Consider the following 17,896-nt stretch of genomic DNA (forward strand, 5'->3'; position numbering starts at 1 on the left):
AATAAAAAATATTAGTAATATTATTTAATATATAAACGCAAAAACTCACCATTTTGGTCACGAGCACTATCATGTTATCACAAGGGTTAAAATCGGCTCACTCTTTTGAGCACTTCATTTTTGTTTACATCTTGCCTTTAATGCCTTTTGTTGTCATTTCTTTCTTCTAAATAAACAACCGGCTTCCAACATTGGCCAATCATTGCAAAGCGCTTTGACAACCGAACAGCTGTTCGCTAATGTCAAAATAAATATTGAACTGCACGTAATTATTTGGCATTCCACACAAAATTCGCAACTATCTTGCAATTCATGCAAAATTCATATAAAAATGCAATAAAAAACACATTCGAAGTTGGAGTAAAGTAAAAAAGACTGAAAGTGGCCAGAAATATTTTAAAAGTTCTAGGGTAGTGCATCAACCACAGCTCGCCAAGATGTTTCGAATCGAGTCTTACGTTACGCCCATAATTATGGAATACGTGGCAAAGTATGTGAAGAACATACGATCGGAGGATATGCAGCTTTCGTTGTGGGAGGGTGAGGTCACGCTGCAGAATCTTGATTTGCGTCTGGACGTGCTCGAAGAAGAGCTACAGTTACCTTGCGAATTTTTATCAGGCCACGTACATGAACTGACAATACGTGTACCTTGGACAAAGATCACTTCAGAACCAATCCGCATTATAATTAATACAATTGAATTTGTACTTAAGTTAAGACGTAACAAGACAGATGATGTTTCGTCGGCCAGTTCATCACCGCAACGCAAAACTAGTGAAATTGCAAAAAAGCGCAAGCGGGCACTGGATGAGCACAATTCTGCGCAACAAACTGCTGGTTCTGGTATAGTGAACAAAATCATCAACAACATCAATTTGGAGTGTCACAATATAATTCTTAAATTTGTGGAGGATGATATTGTCTTGTCGATGAACGTGCAGCTATTGCAATTCGGGGCAGCTGATGAACGTTGGAAAATTGCCATGACAGACGTTCATCCTGTCAAAGTGATGATGCGGAAATTGATTAAAGTATCGGATCTTACCATTTGCATGGACAAACGGAATTCAGCTGGACACATTGAAGTGTGCCAGGAGCCAATTCTGTATCGGTAAATATGGCAACTAAAATATTTACGTACATTAAAGTAGTTAATATTTGTTTATAGATGTTCGTTTGAAATCCGAATATTACGTAAATATAACACCAACACTGTATCAACGACTAGTCTAACTCGTGTAGGAATATTCACTAAATCTATGGATATCAATATTACATCCATGCAGTTCCCAATGGTTATGCGATTAATAGACATAATGGCTGAATTTGGCAGGACAAATGCGAAATTCTTAACAACAGAACAAGAAGATGTCATCGAAGATCAGGAGAGTGAAGAAGCTGGTCGTGAATCCATTCTACTATGGGCTTGGAATAAATTACCAACATTATCATTTGAACCTGTGGGATTTGAGGAACCCAGTCCTGAAGAGGTTACCGGTCATTTAAGAGATATTGGTGTATACTTGGAAGAGCTGAATGTTACGTTGAAAAACTCGGAATTGATAGTGGATACTTTCGTTGGCAATACAAAACGCATTAAATACACACCCATTGTACGGTTAACCATTGGGGGGTTGTACTTCGAAAAGGTGTCCTGCGAAGAGCAAAATTGGCGTAGCACGAAGTCAGGCATTTCGTATTTAATAGTCGATCCTTTGGGTTCGTACAGATTCGATGACATTTCCGACACGGCGCTGATTTCGAGCCCTTCTGTAAAAATGTTATTATCTTACCATTGTGCATTTAGTAATTTTTTTTCTTTTTGTTGCTTTTTATAAATTTTCAGTTGGAAAAGATGACCGGCTTCATGGATAATAGCCTATTCGATGAAAAGGCTGCAACAATTGATCTCAGCGCTTGCATCAATTACGATGGCTACATGTCACACTACACTGACGAATATTTGCTACATCGAACGCCTATAATTGCTTTTGACTCTGTCGAGTATAAAACAGTAAAAATTCGCGACAACAGACAGCAAGAACTCGATACGACTGCACCAGCAATAAAGGACACACATTTGACATACCGCATCCTATCATCTGGCCTCACATTTCGATGGAATCAATCTTTGCGACAGGTTAAACAAACAATACTAGATTTAATTGATTCATACGATTATTCAGGCTATCATGTAGACCAGTTAGACACGGCTGCTCCGAGCAGCACATGCACATCCAAACTGCCGCCACCGTTAATGGAAGACTACGATGAACTTATGGCGCATGTACCGCTTTGCATTTATAAGTTTGATTTGAAGAATATTAATTTTGAAATGTATGCCATCACCGAACCAACAGCTACACAAAAACACGCACAACACCGATTACCGAGCGCATTAAAGCAAAGTATGCCCTACTTCTTGGCACATATCGAAAGCATAGATGGCACTTTGTGCAGGCCTTTATATCCTGATAAGCTAGTGCACACCACCTGTCAACTGCCAGAGAAACCACATGTGCTGCTTGATGCTTGCCATGACAACTACACCTTCCATATGAAACAGATTTCGTTTTCAATGGTGAATAGAATGCGCCATACTACTGCTAGACTTGTGCACATCCCACAGATAGAATTAGTATACTCTGATCTCTTGCAAAAACAACATTGGAAGGAAGACATACTTATACCGATGAGAAAAGTAGATTTATATTGTGAGCACATTAATATTGACTTTAGTAAGCGTGATTTGATCATTGCCGAACGTCTATTAAATTGTGTGCTTAGCTATCGGCCGTACTTATTGTGGAAAATAGCTAACCAATCGATGCAATTGATGAAAAACGAATTACAGCCAACTCTCCATAACGAATTTAAAGAACTCCGTTCCGATTTCCAATGCTTTCAGAGTTATTCCACTGGATATTTTGAACTTTACGCATTGCTATCGTACGTGGTAACTTACACAGACCCTTGTGTTAGAAAACATATTCTAATGGACTCCGTTAGAGGGAATGAACCAAAGAAATGGCTAACTGCCAGCATACAATCAAATCCGGAAGGTATACATTCAGCGAAAAATGAAAAAGAAGAGCTTATCGCGTTGGCTATATGGGTGGAACCCATTTCGATATTTGTCGATATGGTATTACTTGAGTTTCTCAAATACCAAGAGGATTACGATTACTCTGTTGAAAAAGGTAAGCAAAAATAGCCATGTATTATCGATTGAGCCGTTAATTGTACAAAGCGAAGCCTTTTCTGTACATACTTAGTAAATTCTAAAGAAAATATCAAGCTTTCGCATTCTACAATGAAAGAAAAACATTTTAAATATGTGATATAAACATACTTTTATATTTCAAGAACCATCTAGTGAAGTGGAATTACATACACAACAGCTCCAATCACAAACTCCAACACAAACACAACTCGGTACTGGCCAACCGCCTCGGGTTCACACAAATATTACTTCAGCCAGTGGTACAGTCGCTGGCCCACCTCTCATACGTCGCTCTTCACGCAATTCACTTCCGTCTCGCAAGATTTCACATCCTGAAGAAACAATTCACTTCAGTTCTGAACGCGATGAGAAAGTTGATTTGGATACCACAACCAGCATTTCGCCACCAGCATCTACGAAGCCAACTACTACTTCACTATGGCAAAAAATTAAATGTTTAGTTATTAGTTTGCAATGCGGTCAAATTATGCTCCACGTAGCTGAAAAAATTAAATGGTATAATAACCAGAAGGATATACTAGGTGAATACACCCAAATTCAATTGCCCCGAATAGCTATGCGTTCCACAAACGCCGAAAATTTGTCACGCACTAACCTGCAAGAAAAATTTACCATACATACAGCGCCAAAGGACACCATAAATTGGGTAATCGCGTTGTATGGCCTAAGTGTAAAAAGGTACAATTGCCCCGAGCTGGATACTGTGCTCTCAGATGTATATACCACAATCACAATTGTTGTTACACACAAGACACAATTGGATGCAGATATAACCTCGACAATGACGACACTGGTTAGTACTATAAACGAAAAATCTTGTGAGAATATATGTGACGCCATAGGAGCAGCCGCACAGATAGAAGGAATGCCATCTCCGGCGCCACTACAGGAAACTACAAAATTGAAGTGTATGCAGCCACAAAGTAATTCAATGGAATTTGATGCCATAACAATACACGTAGATACGACGCCTATACATTTTCATTTATCGGAAACGAAGGTTTGACGACCCTAGTAAATGGAATTACCAATTCTGTTTATATATAATTTATCACCGTCGATTAATGTAATATTTTGTTATAGTGCAAGGCGTTAAATTTGCATCTGGGAATATTGGGTAAGGTTGTCAAACTAATAGGGCCGATGGCACAGTTGAGCGCAAGCGCACAAATGCAAGCTTCCCCACCTCCTATGAAAATCATAACTGCATCCGAGGAAAGTGCAGCAATTAAACAGTTTTTGGAACTGGAAACTAGTTCATCGGTGTCCTCTGTATTTTTAGAAAAAAGTAAGTACTGGAAATTCTAACAAAAGCCAACTATTTGAAAAGGCTCTTCAAATGTACATTAACAATTATTGCTTCAACAGAAACTCCAACGTCCTACTCCACATCGCTGTTTTGCCAATGGTCCATTGCAAAAATAATTTGCGAATTAACCGCACAGGAACGTAAGAGTAAAATTGTTTTTGAGCTTGAAGATTTGCTTTCAACCGTTGACAAGCGTGAGGATTATACTAAGTTCACCGGCAAAGTTGGGCAATGCAATCTGACTTACTACAAACCTGATGCAAATGAGGGTGGCGGTTGGCTAGCCGAAGCTGGTTTGCGTTTGAAGATGCTCGGGGAGGTGGCAAATATGCCATTCCTGAATATTGTGTACACTTCTGTTGGGCTTAAAAGTTTCTACACACGTATCGGTGTCAAACCCAAATGCGACGCTAATCGCTCTATTGCTGAAATCATAGTCACAGTCCAAGCAATGGAAATAATCATCGATTTGAAATGTTTAAGAGAGTTTGTTGGTTCCTTGGGTATTCTGTTTGTGGCAAGTGAGTGTGAGGATTATCCCAAAGAAGATACTAATAAGCAGACTCAAACAAATCCACCGACTGTTTCGGATCTACCATTAATACATCTGGATAGCAAAGGATTTACGGTCTATACGCCCTTGGCTACGGAACGCGAATACTGTACAGTGATTATTTGGAAGGTAATCAATATTATAATATATTTAATTTTAAAAGACTTTAAACTAACGCATTAACTGTTGTTAGATTGAATCCATTAAAATGTCGCCGAACTTAGAGAATCCACTGCAACGCAATCCACTGCGTATTGATGTGTACAGTAAAGCGGCGCAATTAGGTTTCCTAAACACGCCCGGCTCATTGATTGAAGATCGTCAGTATGAATTGGTGTTGCAAAATCTCTCTGTAGCCACTGGCCATTGGACGGAGATATTGGGTCATATGGCGCAGCAAGCCAAAACTTTTCAGCACACCAATCCTGCAGTGGAGTGGAACACACAGAATCGTGAAACATCGCCACATATTGCAAACATTTTTAAGCACTTCACTTTCATTGGCATCTTTGCTCCTTGCATTGCTTATAACAATGTATTAATTTGCGGTCAAGCGCTCGAATTTAATTGTGCATCGGATTTTGTGGCCACACTCAATACTGATCAGTTGTATGCGCTAGGATGTATGGTGTGTCAGATGAGTGAACTATACGCGTGAGTTTTTAATCAAATCAAGTTGCATACGAGTATATAAATTATATAACTTAATTTTTCTCCTACTACAGTATTATCGCTAAACGCCAAAATTCGAATGGTTCATCTTCGCGATTGAAAAAGTTAAAGTCGCACTCCCATCACTACGAATCTGAGAGTGTATTAAAGAACTCTAGCAGCTCTTTGCAATGTGCGGAACTACTTGTTGCCCCCGTGAACAAAACCGCACGTAATTCAGCACCAGTATTTGAGCCAATAGATGAGCATACTGAGCAAAATGTAAAAACCGACTCGGGCATTCAGTCGCAGCAATCGCGCCAAGAACGTCTGTCCACATTGACTGCACCCACTGATACAGTTTTGCGCAAATTTCCACAAACCATATCATTTATAGCCGGCACTTTCACATTACAAATATATGACGTTATTGATAAAATGGAAGAAACCGCTGAGTCAAAAACCATAGGCACTGAAAAAATGGATGTCATGCGGTTGGTGCCGCTGCTCTCCTTGTCGGTGTCTCAGCCGAGTTTTATGTTCACGCAAAATATCTACGATAGTATTGCGCAGATATCGGTGTTCAATTTGAATATACATTCAGTATCTACAATAGATGCGAAACTCGAATCTGCCAATCCGTTTTCTATTGAATTTGTCGACACAAGACCAGGAGAGCTGGGACCTACAGGCGTACCGCCACCGCTCATCACTTTGCGCAAGCATTTAACCAAGCAAAGGCTCGTCGAGACAGACATAGAAGTGGCAAGGCCAATAATTATAACTCTCCTGGAAGACCAAACAGTTGTGCTATTTCATAATACACTAATCTTATACCAAACCATATTGCGAAGTGGTTGTCTTAATCCAAGAACAACAAAAGTCGTGCAGAAAGCTTCTAAAATCATGCTCATGCGTAGCCATTTCTATGACTCTGATCGATTGCATACAAAGCTCGACAAAGTAGTGCTCTTGATGAAGCATGAAGGTGAATACGAATGTAAGTTGGTATGTGCCGATATGCACTTCAATGCCACATTTCTGCAGCGTCCAGAAAAGTCTGTACTTAAAGCTTCTGTGGGTGCAATGCATTTACAACTGAGCGAGAAGATATTTGTGCATCCCATTGCACTGCGCTCAACATTTACATTTGTAAGCGAGCCCTGGTACTATTTACCGTTGGTGAGCGGCACGCTTAAAGTAGATGTGCTGCAGGTGGATATGGATGTTAGCGGATTGAAAGAGCTGCAACGCACACAACGAGGACTGGAAAGAATGTCTGCCCGTGCGAATGAACAATGGAAGGACTTTTTGCGCCGTCGTCCACCAATGGGAGAGCCTGCAGAAATGTCCGCTGACAAGTTGATGCCTATGAAAACTCCAAGATCACAAGGCTCAAATGGGAGCAAGGAGAAACTAAGACGCGAGGAATTTTATCAGGACGACTTGAGGTAATGCTAAAGTATGTGTTGCACGCATATATGCTATGTCTTCATGTACGTTTGTGTTTGTAGGGCTGGTGCTTTCCAGTTTGTAGAAATGGCTACCGACACTTTCCTACCGCTGCCTTATCAAATTCAAATAATCAAAAAGAATTTCGGTATTATCTGCTGGCGCTACCCGCAACCAAGAAAAATGTGTAAAATACATGTTTTTCCTGTACCAATGGCGGTAAGTAGAATTCCTACCATTGCCAGTAGATTCTTAGTTCCTCAACGAGCGGTGTCTTAAATAAATCCAATCTAATTTTCTCTGCCAGGTTCAAAAGCCAATCAATATCCGCTGCCAAATGGAATATTTCAGCGAATCGCATGAATGTTTTCTACACTTTAGCGAATTTTGGCTCTCCGAAACCTCATCCAAAGATATAGTGTTGCCTGAGCGTGAGATATGCGCGAACATTTGGCGCGTCGTCATAATGCAATCATTGGTGGCCGTTAACGGAGAATGCTTTGAACCCGGTGAAGAGGAGGAGGATAAGGTAAATCCAATTACAAAGTTTCTGTTTACATAAAAATTTATTGCAGTTCGCTCGCTCCTTTTTCCAACACAGATTCCGAGTTTAAAAATTGAGGAACTCTTCAAACTTGAAAGCAATGAGGAGGAATTTATTTTACACCCAAAAGTGCTGGTAGGCTGCATGCGCATTGACACAGCTTTTCAATCCGAATGCGTGCCCAAACTGCAGGTGCTACTTTCGTGTGCTTCATTGCAAGTGAAATTTTTCAATCAAGCCGATGCTGAATACAAATTGCCACCAGTACTGGCCGAATACACACTCGCACCATCCAAGAAAATTAGTCAAGAATTTTTGGTCGTCTTGCTGGAGAATTTACGCATACATGCAGTTTTCAACGCCCCCCATATGTACAGCGTCGATAGCAGTTTGACGCTCAATGTGAAGTGTCTGGATTATGGATTCCTGAATATGCTTTCAGTGCTAGAGGATGCAACACTGCAAAGTTATGTGAGCGTAAACAAGCTAAAACGCACGTTAAACATCAACGCTGTTCTCGAGAAATTCCGAATCAATATTGGACCCTCGATACTGCACACATTACTATCATCAAAGGCGCATTGGCAGGAGCTCTTCCAAGCGTTTGAGCCGAAGGAATGTCATGTGTTATTGCCGAAATGTATTGTTGCAAATCGCATGCACGCGTTGGTTTCCTTCGGACAAACGGGCACCACAGAACGGATTCAATTGCAGCCGTTGGAGTGTAGTTTGTACAGCTTTGGCAATGATGGCAGCAGCCAGGAGCTGTCTTTCTACATAGCTGACAATGAGACTCGCATCACTGATGCGTCGCAATCGGTTGCGATCCCCTTCAAATTCGACGGAGAATGCAAGTTACAAACTATACGTATCGGCGATAAATGTCTCATTATTGAGTCGCAAAAACTTTCAGCCACACAGGTGGTGGTGCAGTTGAAAGGACAAATTGAGTTGATCTCCATGGTGCCACAAGAATTGCGGGCAGAATTACGATTCGATGAAAAGAAATCCGATATAGAGAAAAAATCGCTCGATTATTTGGTGAAAAAAGAGGGGTGCGCATCATTTTATGCGGCAGTGCAACGCACATCAAATGTGTCAATAAGGTAGTATGTGAAAAATATAATCAGTTGAACAAAATTAAATTGTAATTTTTGAAATAATTGTAAATATAAACTTTATCTATCTAGACTGAAGATGGTATCCCCAAAAGTGAAAGGGCGCACAGGAGACATACCCTTAAAGCCGAACAAAAAATTACCTTGGTTAGTAAAAGGTGAGTATTTTTAGCGTGAAAAGTACACTCGTTAAGAACATTTATTTCTTTACAGTGCCAACGTCAAATAACGAATTTGTTAGTCTCTGGGTTCGTATTGTACGCGAAGATTTAGAGGAGCTATGCAACGAATCATTCGAGCCGCAGCGTATACTTGTGACAATCTGGCCCATATTTGAAGTGCAATCGAGGCTACCATGCACACTGGCTGGCAATGAGCATACAACTGGTAAACAATTTGAAATTGAACCACGCGGCGGACGCTATGTGCTTGATGTGCCTGCTACACATCTGACAGAGCACAAAGTTAAATTCCAAACTAAGTAGAATAATGTAAAATTCAAAAAAGTATATTATTTAAACGTTTTGCCCGCCCTAGGTATCCCTTAAACTGCGAATGCGATACAGAGCAAACACTCTCTCTAAAATCAGTGCAATGGAACACATTTTTTTGGTACGATGAGAAAAGCTGGGGTATTGATGACGCGCTATACAAACTTAAAGCTGACCGATTGCCAACATCCAAATGGCCTTTGGATGATGAGGATGAGTTACGCGTGCAACGCATCTCCCATTGCACCGATGCTGCAAACCTATTGTTTGTAATAAAACCGGCGCGGGAGTTTTCTTGCTCCACTTGCCTGGAAGTAACACCGTGGGCAATGTTCATCAATGCAACTGGAATAGACATTGGGATTTGTATTGGACAAATTGTGGACCGTGCGTCTATCAAATCGAATTGCATTGAAATGTTGAGTGCAATCACGGCCTCGTTCACCATAGATTTGCCCATACAAAATGGTGATGCAAAGTGGGTTAGCTCAGCCCCAATTTATTGTAATGGTATCACACCATCGGGTGGCTCCCGTGGGCATATTTTGCCCGACAATGATAGCATAGATATTGGAATTGTACATGAGGCGGAAATTTATAAATTTGTATTGGAACATGTAATTAAAAACGAGCAGCGTGTATTTCGCCTTCGCCCAAAATATGTAGTAGCCAATTTTACGAATCGCAAATTACAAGTGCTGGCATTCGCAATGGATCATAAGGAAAGTGCACGGCGGCAAGCTCTCGAAGAGTTTAATGTCAACGCGAAAAAGTTTGAGTTGGTGGAGAGGCAGTGGACCGAAAATTGGTAAGTGTTCTTTGAAACGAACAAGTGAAGTTCTTGCTGCCTATTTCAATTAATTTTTTTCCAAAAACAATTTCATTTTAACCTACTTTGCGTTCAGCATTGGCAATACTCTGGACTCATTTCACGACTTGAAACCCAATAAAAAGGCCAAACGCACCAAGGATACAGCTTATGTGTATTTCGCCAGCATAAAGTTGCCCGAAAGCGCTGACCTTTCTATACCTATTGCGCTTAGTATACCCTTTACACGTCGCTGCTTCGCTTTACAAAATGGAGAGGATTCCCTGCCACTTGTAGTCACTCTCATCGAAAAGGATCGTATTTACTATTTGAATATTTTCGAAGATAATAGCCCAGCGCTGTTGGTTACCAATCAAACGGATGTTCAGTTCATTATCGCACAAACGAGCGCATCGGAGAATAGCAAAGTTTCCAATACCACTCCAGAGTACAGCGGACGGCACTTTGAATGGTATCAGCATGTGCCGGCATATAGTAAGTGCTACTACACTCCACCAGAGCTATATACGAGTTTTCCGGATGTCGAGTCCACAACGTGCAATATTACACTAGCGTTGTACAAAGGTATTTAGGTGTAAAACCATTTGCTGGTTTGTATGTTTATTCAAATGTCCATTCGGATTTTCAGAAAATCCAACGAAGAAGGTATTGAAATGGTCGAAGCCTATACGCACGGATAGGACATGGGAAAAATTCTTATACATACCAAATCACGGAGATGTCAAAGTAATTGTCTGCGATAAGCATCGTGTCACGCGAGTTTTTGTGTACTATATCGCTCAGGTATGTCCACATGCAATACGCCACTCAACATTTCATTATTCAATAAATTTTCACAGCTTGAGTTTTCTGTGAAAGATCTACGCTCACGTCTGCTGACGCCACAAATTACTCCCGATGCTGAAAGTCCCAATTCTTCATTATTGTCGATTTCTCCCAGCACTGCCATTCACGACCCGATCACAATGCGCAACACGCCTGCCAAGTGTAGACACTTTTCCAACGAGTGCAACACAAAGACCCAACTGAAAGTGCGCTGCTTTATTAAGGAATTAATCGTTAGTTTGCACGCTGATGGCAAAACAACTGACTGTGTGAAGTCTGAAATTGTGGGTCTGTATGCCGATGACACGCTAATTGCCTTTGATGACGACGATGATGACAGGGAACTGCACCTGTTGTTGCCCAATTTGCAATTGGATAATCAAAACTACGTGTGTGGTCAATATGATTTTCCTGTTGTGCTGTGCGCACAGGAGTTGTACGAACGAAAGCCGATTGTGCCGCCAGTGCACTATCTGGATCGCACCTATCAAAATCTGCGAAGTCGTCCCCTAATGGCTCACTTCCAAGTCGGTTTCTTTGAGGATGAAATGAAGCTTCATTCCATTGTGTGTAGCTTCAGTCCAATGCGTATCTATATTGAGGACTCATATCTTAATTACTTGCTTGATGCAGTTGTCGATTGCACTCCCTCCAATTGTGCTTATCGCGCAGAACCATCGAGCGCACGTATCACTCTGGCTAGTGGTGAATTTTTGTTACCGCGCGTCATCGTCGGACAAGCTATATGTATTGCAGAGCCTCTGCAGATACGCCAATTTCAGATTGACCCACTCAGCGTACTTCTCTCCGTCCATACATCTATACGGCTTTATATAGCGCTTGATCATTCACCGCTATCGTTTTCCACCTACAATCGCCAATATATACTAACCGTGCCTCTGCGTTTCGGCCAATCGCTCAGCATGCATTATTTGTCGGGTGCCATTTTTGGGGCAGGCTGGGTGGTGGGCTCACTAGAGATCCTCGGCAGTCCCAGTGGCTTGGCACGCTCGTTTACTACAGGCTTGCGTGATTTCGTTTCCATGCCAGTAGAAGGACTTTTCCGTGGGCCATGGGGTTTCATTATAGGCATAACGCAAGGTTCGGCATCACTTCTGCGTAACGTTACTGCCGGCACATTGAATTCGGTGTCAAAGCTAGCTGCGTCTGTGGCACGAAATCTCGATCGTCTTACGCTGGACCAGGAACATATTGAACGCACTGAAGCGCTACGTCGTTGTCGGCCGCATGGTTTCACCGAAGGATTAGCCCAAGGTGTTACGGGCTTAGGTATAAGCATTTTAGGCGCAGTCGGAGGACTGGCGCGCCACACTCTGGAGGCGCGCTCACCTGTCGAAGTAATGACTGGTGTCGGTAAGGGGCTTGTAGGTGCTGTAGCAAAGCCTCTTAGTGGTGCAGCAGAGTTGCTGGCGCTCACCGGACAAGGTGTACTCCATACTGTGGGCTTCAATACTATGCCTGAGTTGCGTGTTTCTTGTCTTTACGCGAGTATAACATCAGAACCATCAGCGTATCGCATTTGGAAACTGTTACCTGGTACACTGAAGTCAGATCAGATTTTGTTTAATCACGAGGTAACACTAGTGGCGCAAGAACAATTGCGCCGTGGTTACGCCTTGCTTACAACCAGTGTTTTCGCTCTTATGGAGTTGCAAAGCTACAGTTTAATGTGTGTATTCCCCATTGATAAGGTGGAAATGACGAGTGATCTCACGGATACCACACTGTATTACATACATTTGGTGAAAGATAAGGAGGGGGCTGATGAGGTAAGCAAACAATTATTTTAAATATAAATTTAAATGTAGTAATTATTCTTTGGTAAATAGGAAAACTATACAAATCAACGGATTATCACTTATATACATTCCTCGACTTCTCTAAAGAATGTCTCCACAGCAGCGGCTGACTCGTTGAATGATCTGCTGCAAAACCACGAGCAGGAGCTGCAAGCAAGTAGACGAAAGCAGACGGATTGGTCATTCTATATAAACGAAGCGCTTGGCGAGCATATTATAAAATATTTAAGAGTGATGAAGAGAAATTGTTAATTGAAAAGCATATACCAAAATTCCATTCATACTTTTAACCCTAACGTTTAATGTTTTTAAAGCATGACATTAAGTATTTAATATGAATTTGTATATATATTTGTATTTAAGATTAGAAGCACGATATCTAAAAAATTTTAAGTTATTTAAAGAAAGACACAATAAACGTTATAAAATGCCTTTGTACATCAGCATATGGATTTCGATACTACTCTTCATCTCGTTTTTGAGGCATCCATATGTGCACATTGATGCATTCGTTGTAAGAATTTAGGGGGAATTTTAACGTGTAAACGTCGCACTGCAGGTGATTTATTAAACTCCTCCCCAGCTATTATGAGAATCTTCGATGAACTGCAATCATAGACAAAGAAAGCGTCCGGCATGTGAAGGTACCCCGCACGACACTAACCACCTCTTCACATGCCCCCTCAAACCGACTCATCTAACCCCCCTCTCCCTTTGGACCCAACCTGTCGAAACAGCATGTTTCCTGGGCCTACCCTTAGATGAGCTAGACGAAGATGAACGATGATATGCCTACACTGACAGGGCTACCTATGCTGTTAACAACAACAACAACAACAAAGAAAGCGAAATAAGAAATTAATAATAAAAAACTGAAATACGTGTATTAAATAAGTTTTACTGATTTTGTTCATTTGTTAATTTGTATGTGGGTTATTCTCCGCGTAGCGCAGAATTCAGTTCATATTATTATTGGTTTTTTTTTTACAATTAAATAAAAATAAAAACGTAAGGTTACGGGTCAAGAATGTTTATAATTTTTGTGTTTTTTTTTTAACAATTTAATTGTAAACGCTGGTGTGAACTATATAGCTATTGACCAACCATTCTTTACCAAAGTAAGCGGTTGGATTTGTAGGAGAATTCAATAAGACTTACCCTTATATTGTATTTTTCAAATTTTAATTGTTTAACAGTAATTGTTTAAACAAATTTTGAAAAAATGCACTTTTTTCAAAACTATGCATGTCAATCGATTCTACAAGACTAGACCCAGTAAACTAGCCCTGTCTAGTGTACCGTATTCTACAAGAAAAGTTAGAAGGATTTTGTAATGGGAATATTTTTCTTAAAGTCATACTTTGTTTATAAATCATTATAAACAAATAGCGCTTCAAATGGCTCCAATTCAGGCTTCATTTTAACCACATTAATTAGATCTATTGAACTATTGAATTCATAGGCAAATTAGAAGAAATCAGTTTAAAAGTTTGGACATATTTTTATAATTTGTTTAAATAATGATTATTCAATAGTTAAAAATTATAGAATAAAAAAAGGTTGTCTGCAAAGTCGGTTTACTGACGATAGTTTAACGTGACAACGTCATAAGAAAATACTGATTGAATGGTCGCATTTCTCAAAACAAAATTTTTATTTTATTTGTTTGATATAGAGAAGGAGGTAAATGCAATCGGAATGAAATAGGTCAAGTTAAATTTACACAAACGTGAAAAATTACGAAACATTTATCAAATTCATGAAAGATATGTTCAATTTCGATTGTGCATCAGACGTTAATAAGTCAACAACACTAAGAGGCAACATCATTGATTTGACTTTTTCAAGACACATTACACTCGAAACACTCCCTTTCATTTCCTACTTTTCCTATCATCGTCCTATTCTCTACAGATAAATGGTTCATTACCATGCACACAGGAAGAAGGCATATGCAAATACAAATATGTGAATTTATATACATATGCACATATACATACTTACATATACTTATATGCTCACTCAAGTAGGAGAGAGTCGAGCGTTGCCGAACGCGAGGGCCGATTATGCCTTTTTGTCGTTCGTTCCGCGCTCTCGCTTGCAGTTCAAGCAAGGCAACGCCGCATGAGCAAGGTAACGCCGCATTTTTTGGTGGATGCAGCCGGTTACATCGAATTATATTATAAGACGTTATCACGTCAAAAAGGATAATTTTTATTTTTCTGTGAAATCAAACTAGATTTAAATAAAAAGCATTTGATTTAGGAAATTTATGCGGTAATTTATGGAAATTTATACGGCAATTTATTAGAAACTTACCTTAGCTTTGATTCTTTTAATAACTTTTTTGTCTTTATTTGTTTTCACAAATTCACTAAACTTACTCGTGTAACTATGTATTTGAATAATGCACACGGTTTAATACAAAAAGGATTCACCATACGCAGAGGCTTCAACCTTGACGCAGAGGCTGCACCGTGACGCACATGTAATGCTGATTTTTTAAACAAATTGTCGGTGATTTTCAATTTTTTTCATGTTGAGGTCATTTAAATTCACTAGAATAATAGTACCACACATTATTTAAGATTAATTATAAATAATTATTAATTTTATTGCAAAATATACGGAGGCTTCACCGTGCGATATTGTTATTCCCAATACAAATTTGGGTATAAGGTATAAAAACCAAAAAATTCAATCATAAGATTAATTTCTGCCTTGGTGGATTAAGTTAGCAATGTTAATTCTAAAACTAATTGACATTTTATTTTTATGTAAAACTGGGGACAAGAAATATCATCCAAAAAAGCATTAAAATTATTTTTTTAATAAGTGTTTTATATTTTTCAATTCTACTACCTTGCACAATACCAAAATGTCAATAACAATACTGATTATTATACTTCACTAAAATATTGGTTGTTATTTTATAAGTGATGCTGGGGACAAGCTTCACCGTGACGTTTTGGCACCTTAACCCTCTAGTGCATACTTTTTTAATTTTTAATTTAAAAATTTTCTTCGCTTAATTCAGCGTCAGAGAATACGAATCCGACATCGCTTTTGATATTTTACCTACAGTTTTGCCAAAAATTAAGAAAAGAAATTTTTACCAAAAGGCACAGCCATGCAGTTAAGGTATCATTGTACTGTATCAAAATAAGTACACATATTTTCGTTTTTGATCGATCAGTTATATTTGTTTTATTAATTTTTTTTAATAATTTAATTCGTTTGTATCTTTGCCTGCATTAAGACGTACATTAGATATATAAATACATATATTTATAAATATATATGTGTATATATAATTATATATGATTGGTTTGACTTACTTATGTATGCACTTGTATTTGAATTAGTTATTTCTTGGTATGAAATTCTTTGAAACAGTTCTTTGTGGATGAATTACATAATGGAATATCGCATTTTTCACAATAAGATTGCGTCTGCGAATTACAAGGTTTATTTTTACAATGCAATTTTGCAGACTGATCTCGAAATTTACACCAGTGTCCAACGTTATCAAAACGTACATCTGATATTGGCATATAACCTTTTTCTTACCGACAACAAAACTTTCCACTTTGCTTGAGTTTGTTTGCCTTCCTCTGCCTTTGACTGAATCCTGGCCTATTTTACTGAGAGCTCCTGCCACTTCACATAGAAATTCAGCCAGAGTCAAGCGTTCGTGTTGCAATGAATTAATACGATTGTAAAGAATATACGCATTAACTAATGTCATGTCTAACAAATGATAAAAATACGGGTCGTCCACTTCTGGGTCTTTATGCGGATCTTATATCGGCCAATCAGGCTATCCATCAGGTCGACACCGCCCATGTGTTTATTATAGTCTTGGACAATTTGTGTATCAATGTATTCGTAAGATTTTTGTCGTCGATTCCATCGACGAGATTTTTGCAAACATGTATCTGTACTGGATCCGTGTGGTTGTATACCCACGTAAGTTGAAGCAAAACGGACGCTTCTGTTATCATTCCACAATACCGTTGATGTATCGATTCCCTAAGCTGGCCCAACAAATTCTTCAGAATAACCACGCTCGCGCTTATTTTGCTTCAAATCAGAGTCAGTAGCCAGTTTACAATTCATGATACGATTGGCGCGAATTGTTCCTAAGCTATGGATACCCCTGCTTTCCAGATAAAGTACTAAGCCCAGCGACGTGTAAAAATTGTCAAAATAAAGTATGTGGTTTGCAAATTCGGGAATGTTTTTTGATAACCTTACAACCACATTCGATGAGGCGCCTAAATCTGGAACTTCTTCCTCCATTTGATTATCGCCAGCGCCGGAATATAATTCAAACTGATATGAAAACCCACTAGTATCATATAAAACAAATAGTTAAAACCCCATTTATGTGGCTTATTAGGCATATATTGCCTAATGCTTGTTTTCGTCATTTTGATTCCGCACATTTGTTCGTCAACGCATAATCTTTGAGGCATTGGAATAGAAGAAAACTCTATATTGAAATGATCAATGACTCTTCTCACGTTATAAATGACGTCATACTCCTCGGAGCTTTTTTCCGGCCGTTGTGCATTATCAGCGAAGTGTATGAATCTATTTATCTCCTCGAAACGGTTTACAGGCATTGTTGTACGAATAGCCTCAAAACCATGTCGGCCCCAATATGACCGAACACTTGGATATTTATAAACTGACATAAAAATAAGTATTCCAATAAAGCGCCGAATATCATTAGCTGTACATACAAAAGATGTATCTATCTGTTTCTGCCTCGCGTATAAGTTCGTTTCATTTACAATAGTAGTAAAAAAATTTTCATCAGCAAAGTATATTAGCAAAAACACTTATATGTTAATTGTACGAAACCAGACATATCCGGGCATTGGAATTTGATTTGATCTTCATGAACTTTCATGCTTTTCTTTTTCCACACTATTTTGCTTATTTCCTCATCCTTCTGTCGCATCAGGACACCATATCCATCAAATCTCCTGAATATATAACTACTAACCCCTGCGCACGTCTTAGGCCTTTTGGAGGAGCTGGTGGTGTAC

At 39.3% G+C, this 17,896-nt stretch overlaps 1 protein-coding gene across 2 annotated transcripts; it reads left to right on the forward strand.

Moving 5' to 3' along the window:
• Positions 1-228: 228 nt before the first annotated feature.
• Positions 229-13,391, forward strand: LOC129253001 (intermembrane lipid transfer protein VPS13B). 2 transcript variants are annotated; one of them, XM_054891213.1, is made up of 18 exons: positions 229-1,114; positions 1,172-1,775; positions 1,850-3,203; positions 3,370-4,247; positions 4,331-4,535; positions 4,616-5,238; positions 5,303-5,763; positions 5,835-7,211; positions 7,275-7,431; positions 7,520-7,741; positions 7,814-8,862; positions 8,947-9,032; positions 9,088-9,355; positions 9,412-10,173; positions 10,271-10,758; positions 10,823-10,977; positions 11,034-12,809; positions 12,870-13,391. In XM_054891213.1, the coding sequence occupies exons 1-18, from the start codon at positions 438-440 to the stop codon at positions 13,089-13,091; spliced, it is 11,364 nt and encodes a 3,787-aa protein (XP_054747188.1). In that variant the 5' UTR covers positions 229-437; the 3' UTR covers positions 13,092-13,391. The 2 variants fall into 2 exon arrangements, with proteins under 2 accessions (XP_054747188.1, XP_054747189.1); XM_054891214.1 differs by lacking the exons at positions 229-1,114; positions 1,172-1,775 and having other exon boundaries at positions 2,011-2,143; positions 2,202-3,203; positions 12,870-13,243.
• Positions 13,392-17,896: the final 4,505 nt, after the last annotated feature.

Source organism: Anastrepha obliqua, chromosome 1, assembly GCF_027943255.1.
Source record: "Anastrepha obliqua isolate idAnaObli1 chromosome 1, idAnaObli1_1.0, whole genome shotgun sequence".
NCBI classification, from domain to species: Eukaryota; Metazoa; Arthropoda; class Insecta; order Diptera; family Tephritidae; genus Anastrepha; species Anastrepha obliqua.

Excerpts from the sequence above, each read along its gene's own strand:
- LOC129253001 (XM_054891213.1), top strand. The coding sequence starts at position 438 with ATGTTTCGAATCGAGTCTTACGTTACGCCCATAATTATGGAATACGTG. Across the intron at positions 7,742-7,813 it reads GTGAAGAGGAGGAGGATAAG|ATTCCGAGTTTAAAAATTGA; the intron begins GTAAATCCAATT and ends TTTCCAACACAG. Across the intron at positions 10,174-10,270 it reads AGGCAGTGGACCGAAAATTG|CATTGGCAATACTCTGGACT; the intron begins GTAAGTGTTCTT and ends CTTTGCGTTCAG.